At 36.8% G+C, this 7,500-nt stretch overlaps 1 protein-coding gene across 1 annotated transcript in view; it reads left to right on the plus strand.

Moving 5' to 3' along the window:
* Positions 1-5,555: 5,555 nt before the first annotated feature.
* Positions 5,556-7,500, plus strand: part of LOC119596194 — a 2,626-nt gene continuing 681 nt past the window's right edge. The window contains exons 1-3 of the mRNA XM_037945371.1: positions 5,556-6,113; positions 6,712-6,831; positions 7,299-7,447. Of these exons, the coding sequence (XP_037801299.1) occupies positions 5,837-6,113; positions 6,712-6,831; positions 7,299-7,447 (546 nt within the window). The 5' untranslated portion in view covers positions 5,556-5,836. The remainder of the gene's footprint in view (positions 6,114-6,711; positions 6,832-7,298; positions 7,448-7,500) is intronic.

The following is a 7,500-nucleotide window of genomic DNA, read 5'->3' on the forward strand; positions in this document are numbered from 1 at the left end:
TCTCGGCACCTTAGCTGGCTTGTATGCACGGTACCCCATCTCATTTAACTTCTTTTGTAACTATAGAGTGCGAGTGTGTGTGTGTGTGTGTGTGTGTGTGTGTGTGTGTGTGTGTGTGTGTGTATGTATGTGTGTGTGTGTGTGTGTGTGTGTGTGTGTGTGTGTGTGTGTGTGTGTGTGTGTGTGTGTGTGTGTGTGTGTGTGTGTGTGTGTGTGTGTGTGTGTGCTTAAATATACATGCATGCGTATATGTATATGCATATATATATAATACATATACGTATATATATATATATATATATATATATATATATATATATATATATATATATATACACTCAACCACGCATGTACAAACTCATACATATACAAGTGTCCACCTACAAACCCAGGTGTTGACCAAACATCTGTTTATATCCACCTGTTACCTTCAGCTTCGTTCTGATACTCGACTCGAATATGTTAGTCGTAAAAGTTCACAAAAAGTACTACCACTGTGATTGACATCGTCTATACCGTGGCTTGGATTATCTCGAGACGATGTTTCGGAGTTAGAGACGAGTTATAACTGTGGAATTTATCATCGGTTTTATTTATTTCATTCTGAGTCTGAAAGACACCAATAACTTACGCACAAAAAAAAATAATAATAATAATCATAATAATAAAGAAAAAAATAACTTAGAAAATTCGACGTTTATTGCGCTAATGAATATCGTCCCAAGGTAAGGGTCTGTAGGGCAGAGGGGGGGATTAATCATCTTCAATCATTCGACCTCACATAAATCCGGTATTACAGATTCTCTTAAGGCGTCTTCTGTACACTTCATAAAAGTTAATTCCGGATTAAAGTTTAATCCAAAAAGACAGTACTTGTCCGTAAACTCTGGAATACTCTGTGGGATTTTCTTTTCGTATTTCTTTTAAATGTTGAGAGTTATCTGCAATTTGAATATCCCACAACCTGTAAGAATATGTATCGATGAATTTTCACATACATTTTTAAAATGAAAATGTCAGAATTTGTTTCGTTATTACTTATAATAAACGTTAATGGCAACTCTTTTATATGGATGATTGGTGGGATTAACTAGCTTGTTCTGCGCATGTGCAGAATTACAATTTGAGCTTGAAAGTTAAGGCTGCTCTAGAGGCGCATTAAAACTTGACCCTGGACACTGCTATTCCGCATGCGCACTAGGGATCTGGATTCTACTTTAATTAATGCAGTATTACTTTGTGGCGTATACAAAAGACGATACTGGTAAAAAAAAAAAAAAAATAGTAACAGAAGAAAAAAATCATAACATTATCGTCTAAATATAAAATAATTTTGTTTGTAGTGCTGTGTCTTTCATAACAAATGCTAGCCACCTAGTTGTTTAGCGATAAGCCTACCAAGAGGCGTTATATTTGTGATTTATTTTTCTGGAGCTACAAACTCGCAGCCCATGCATTCTATCACTTAATCACAAGTATCTGAATGAACGAACAATGAAATTCTAAGCCTACTGCATTTTTCATTTCCATTCATGTACTTTCATAATTCATCGTTTGGATATATGACATTTCCCACTTTCTTCGTCGTTATTCATCGACGTTACCATAACCAAATCCCGGGTAGACTTATATGAAATTACATTGAAGGACACGGCACATGTATTTGCTCCTATAAAGATTTTTTATCAACTCGCCTCTGATCATGGGAATGTCCTATCTTAAAGGCACTTTGAACCTTTTCTCACTGATTTTGATAGGTACTGTCATAAATAAGACATTTTTACTCACAGAAGCGCGCCGGTTAAAAGTCATAAAACGCCGTTTGACCAGAGGTAGTTTATACCCTTGTCATAGTACCTGGATTTATTTTCCGCGATGACTAATACTCGTATATGTGAGGGTAGTAATTCTCCACACGTGTACGTATTCAAAACCACTCTTAACTTTACTTTGACATTCCCCATCGTCATGACGTTATGACGTCATAACCTATTAATTTTCTTACATTTCTTTCTTCTGTTTAACCACTGACACTGCATATGTCCTGTTTAATGACTTGATGGATAGATTAATCTAACCTGTAATTCTCTTGCCTACTTGATTGCTGTTTTCTTCGATAATTCGTTACCAAATAAAATTGAAATTCTCAGTAAAAGGAAGCAATTAATGGCAGCTGTTAAAGGATTATTTTCACTGTCATATTGGAAGCCTCTTTATGTGGAATGGGCTTCGCTTGAACTTAAACTTTTTTTCCAATAAGATATATTGCGAATTACCTTCGCATCTAACTTTGATTATTTGATTATTAAGAAAGTGTGATAGCATTTCTTTTCATACACGCGCAGTTATGTGACGCGTACGAAAAGTTCTTAATAGAAAGCGCAACAGAACGCCAACATTGGCAAATCTCTTGACTTCACTAAATTCGACAAGAACAAAAGCAAGAACCTTCAAATACAGATCAGTGAACCTCACACTATTCGTCACTGCATCATAACATTTCATTCGACTGCTACAAAATAATCACAAAAGTAGCGTCGAAAACGTTGACGAACTACCACTGCTGCCCGTGTACTGTGATACTATACAACTGCGACTATAGCTAACAGGGCGGGGCGGGGGGAGAGGTGATAGAGGGGGGGAAATTAAGAGCAAAAGGGAAAGAAAATGAAGACGGGGGAGCTGACGGTTGGGGAGGGCAGATACCGGCGAGCTGACAGGTGGGGAATACCGAGGAGCTGACAGGTTGGGGTTCAATACTGGGGAGCTGTCAGGTGGCGGGATACCAGAGAACTGACAGAGGTGGGGGTATACCAGGGAGCTGACAGGTGGGAGGATTCCGGGGAACAGACAGGTGGGGGCATACCCGGGAGCTGACAGTTGGGGGGTCACTACCGGGAAGCTGACTGAAGGAAATATTTTGAAGGAACTCAGAGTCCGAATAACGCTTAGAGACAAAAAAAATCCAAAACAAGTATTCTGTCGCAAGGAGTATGCCTGTTCGTGTACTGCCCGTCCAAGTATGAATTCTTATTAACTTTATGTTGCAATAAACCATTTCTGCATTCAATGCAAACACAACCAGCTCTATACCCACCGATTGCGGGTCTGTGTGCTGTGTGGTGTAGCGGTAGCGATCTCATCTAGCAATCTTGCTGACCTGCGTTCAAATCCCTTGCCGCCAGCGGATGGTAACCCCGGCCATTCCTTGCACATAGAGAGTCATTTAGAAGCAAAATGAAACAGACGCCAAGAATATCCTTTGTAACCTTAACCTCAAAAAAGATTGGGCGTGTAGACTTTCATAAGTAGCATTAGTACATCCATAGAGTTTCGTTAGAAGATTTTGAGCTCTTGCGTGTGCTTTTATTTACGTGTTTATTGGGTCATAGTTATTACTGCATCAGTCAAAATAATTATATCTGCAGTATACCTACAGTTGTCATGGAATATCGCATTATAACAGGAAAATAGATGCGTTTGTCATTAGAGTCTTCCATAGACCTCCACATTTGTTTGTGTGCAGATCGAGAAAAATATTTTTACACTCAAGCTACTTATCACCTGCCCACGCTTCTCTTGGCGGGATAACATATTAAACGTCTTTACAGGCCTATCGCTGGCTGCTTATAATTTTGCGGTTTTAATATGTGGCAATCGTTATAAAAATTGTTACAATGAAAGCTGATTCACTCAGAAACATCTGTAACAAATGATCTTGTATTTTGTAATTCATTGTATGGCTCGTTTTTTTTTCTTCATTTTATTGTATGTTTTCCTGGCAGGGTTTCTATCACGTTACCAGGATGTACATATACACATATGCTTGTATGTATTTTATGTGTATATAGATAAGCATGTATACATGCATGTATGTATGTGTCTAGATAGTTAGAAAGATATAGTCAATATATCTTTATTTCCTTTCTTATGTTGACATTTGCAATTACATCACGTACCACAGAACAAATGTTTGATTCGTACAAACCAGTTTTGTAGATGGTTAATGGTTAAAACAAATAAATGTGCTAAACATCAAAAGTCACATGGCACTATGATAAAGTATTGTGGCGAAAGGGTAAACATTAGTTAACGATTAGTATAAGTGGACAAAAGGCGATGAGGAAGAGAAGGCAAAGGGAAGAGGGAGAAGAAAAGACCCTGCAAAATTAGCTGAGGCGAAGGCTGAGGTCCAAAGCGGTGGTGATCCCCTACCCTGGGCCTCAGTCTCCGCCTCCCCCCCCCCCCCACGGCAACAACGAAGAAGGGATTGGTGGGGGGGGGGGAGGCAATTTTGTAAAAAGAATAAAGTGCCATGACTTTTCTATTTTATTTCTCCGTTTTTAGGTTATACGTTTCATTATTATTACACGGGAAGACATGGCTGACCAAATAGTGAAGTAAGTATGAAAACAGGTATGGGGTTTATTTGTTTAGTAGCAATAAGAGTGATAATGCATATAATAATGTTAACAGTGATAGTGATATCATGAAGTGATAGAGATATGAAATATTGATAGAAATAACAATACTGATAATAGATACAGTAATAATGATAATTGATATGATAATAAAGATAAGTGAAGATAGTAGTTGTGGTATTATTGATAATGATAATAATTATAATTCCTTTATTATTATTATTATTATTATTATTATTATTATTATTATCATTATTATTATTATCATCATCATCATCGTTATCATTGTAGTTATTATCATCATTATAATAATAATAATGGTAATAGTAATACTAATGATATTGATGATAATAACGATCATGATAAAACTAACATTAATGATAATGATGATAATGGCGATAACATTAATGACAGTGTTAATAACGTTGATAATTGTAATAATAATAACAATAGTGATAAAAAACAATGATAAAAGAAATTTGCCGAGTCACGACAAAAAAAAAATAACACAGGTAATTTTAGTACTATTAAAAGTGATAAAAATTACGAAAATAACAGTCATGATTACAACGGTGACATCAGGAGCAAACGAGGATGGCAATGTTGAACGGATATAAAGATGATGGAGCTGGTAATGGCATCAATAAAGATATTAACAGTTGCCATAATGATGATACCCTAAACGATACTAACAATGATGATAATGTCATTATATTAGAAACGATGATACTGATATAAATAATAATAATAATGATAATAATAATAATAATAATAATAATAATAATAATAATAATAATAATAATAATAATAATAATAATAATAATAATAATAATAATAATAGTAATAATAAATAATAATGATGATGATGATGATAATCCTACATAGTAATAATGATAATGTTACTATAATAACAAGAATAATCCGTGACATTACCACATCTACAACAAGAGAATAACTTGCAATGTTCATCGTAGGGCAATAATGATAACGAAGAGAACAGTAATAAAAAGGACAACAGTAGAAGTTAAATGGGGAAATCATTAATGGCAACAATCATAGTGAAAATACTGACTATGACTTTGATCACAACTGTAATAAGATCAAAAACATTACTTTAATCTTCTTCAGATACTTCTCCTCCTTAGTTTTTCTGTGGACGATTGGATTTGCTGCTGTCTTGTTGTATGCACATCTTCCTGCACATGAAGATGCGATGAGACACACTATTAATATTCGTCCCAGATTGAACACCGAAATCCAAGCCATTGGGCAGTTCTTCACTAGAGAGAGTCAACCACCTGCCACCGACGCCCATGACCCAGTGTCCTGTAAATGTCGACTGGGAGGCCTAAAGTTTCGTACGTATTATAAATCACAGCTGTCTGTAACGCTACCTTGGCTGAATATGACGTCCTATGAGATGCTGGAAAGGACGCACCCCAACTTGCCGATCAACATGTATCATGACCTCGCTGCGAAACGGTGCCATTTACTCCCGTCTTTTAGTAGGTAAGTCCATCTACAACACTGCTTCCATGTACTTATGCTATTTCAATTGGAGGTTCCTTGGACTAAAGTGTTGTGTGTCTTGCAGAATAAGGTGGTATAATAGTTATTACCAGCCCGTGGTAGTTGCCAAGCGCACCCAGTTCCTCCTCTATTCAGCTTACTTGGATAACCGTATTGCTACTGGTAGGTATGGCTAAGTCGTTGTTTGAGGGTATCTTTAATATTAAGCAAGTTACATGTAGCTAATAAATGTGGTCTGTACATCTCGAATATCGTAATAGAAGTTAGATAAATACTCCTTCACAGCCCTTGCTGTAGGCTGTTGTTACCCTGATGCTCCTCAGGACACCCTTTGTCGTTAGCAACGCCTGCGCGATCACGAGGCATCTATGCCGGCTTCTTAGTCAGGATGCAAATTACAAGCGGTATGTTTGGGAGCGAAATTTCGGGTTGGTCAAAGCTTTGGCGCCTCTCTCTGCTCCCCTCGTTTCTCCACATGTCTAACGTCCGATTCCATACACACAATAATTAGTTTTATGTTTCCCCCTTTTTCTCAAATCACACTAGCATAGCAATAAACCATTTGTGTGTGTGTGTGTGTGTGTGTGTGTGTGTGTGTGTGTGTGTGTGTGTGTGTGTGTGTGTGTGTGTGTGTGTGTGTGTGTGTGTGTGTGTGTGTGTGTGTGTGTGTAAAAAGCTTCTCTCCTGAATCCGATTTTCTGCTTTTTACTTTTTATTTTTATTTTATTTATTATTATTATTATTTTTTTTTTTTACAAAGACGTGCGACCCTGTATCCGTATCCTTGCATACAGCAAAGACACGAATCCTACAGCTCCTTGGTGCAGCATCTGGTTCAACACAACGGGGCCGCCCGCCGTCTCGCGCGTCATCAGAATCGGTAAACAGAGCTGAATTATGTCTATGCTAATATGAAAAATTACGTGAGTTATTTTCTTTTTTTCTCCCCCTCTCTTATTTCCATACAGATATATTGTACTTCAAAATATGAAATGCGTTGTTGCCAGTATACTATTGCATTTCACTGGCTGCTGAAGCCATGTTTATTGTCACTGCTATGGTCTTTACTTTTATCATAATTATCATAATTATTATCATTATCACTATCACTATTATTACTGTTATTGAATAATTGTCATTATATATATACAAATAAAGATATGTCGGTAAGTGGATTCAACATATGGTCTAGATGGATAAGAGAATAAAACATTATTCAACAGTAATAACAATAATAATCATCAGAATAGTATTAACAATAATAATACTTATAACAAAATTAATAATAATAATACAATGAATGACAATTAATTATATCAATTGTAATGGCAAAACCGATAACTACAGATTACTTGGATTGGCAACCCAGGTCAGACGATCGCCACATGACCTTCCTGCTCACGTGTCGAATCCCGAAGTACAATTCTCACCTCGCGCCCTTATCGGTGTCCGTTGTGAGTCGCCCGTGTGAGAAGTCCATTATGACTTTGTTGAAGGTAGAGATGTTTGTTAACATCACTAACATACTTGGGAGGATAAGAGCGATGAT

This window comes from Penaeus monodon, chromosome 37 (assembly GCF_015228065.2).
Source record: "Penaeus monodon isolate SGIC_2016 chromosome 37, NSTDA_Pmon_1, whole genome shotgun sequence".
NCBI lineage: Eukaryota > Metazoa > Arthropoda > Malacostraca > Decapoda > Penaeidae > Penaeus > Penaeus monodon.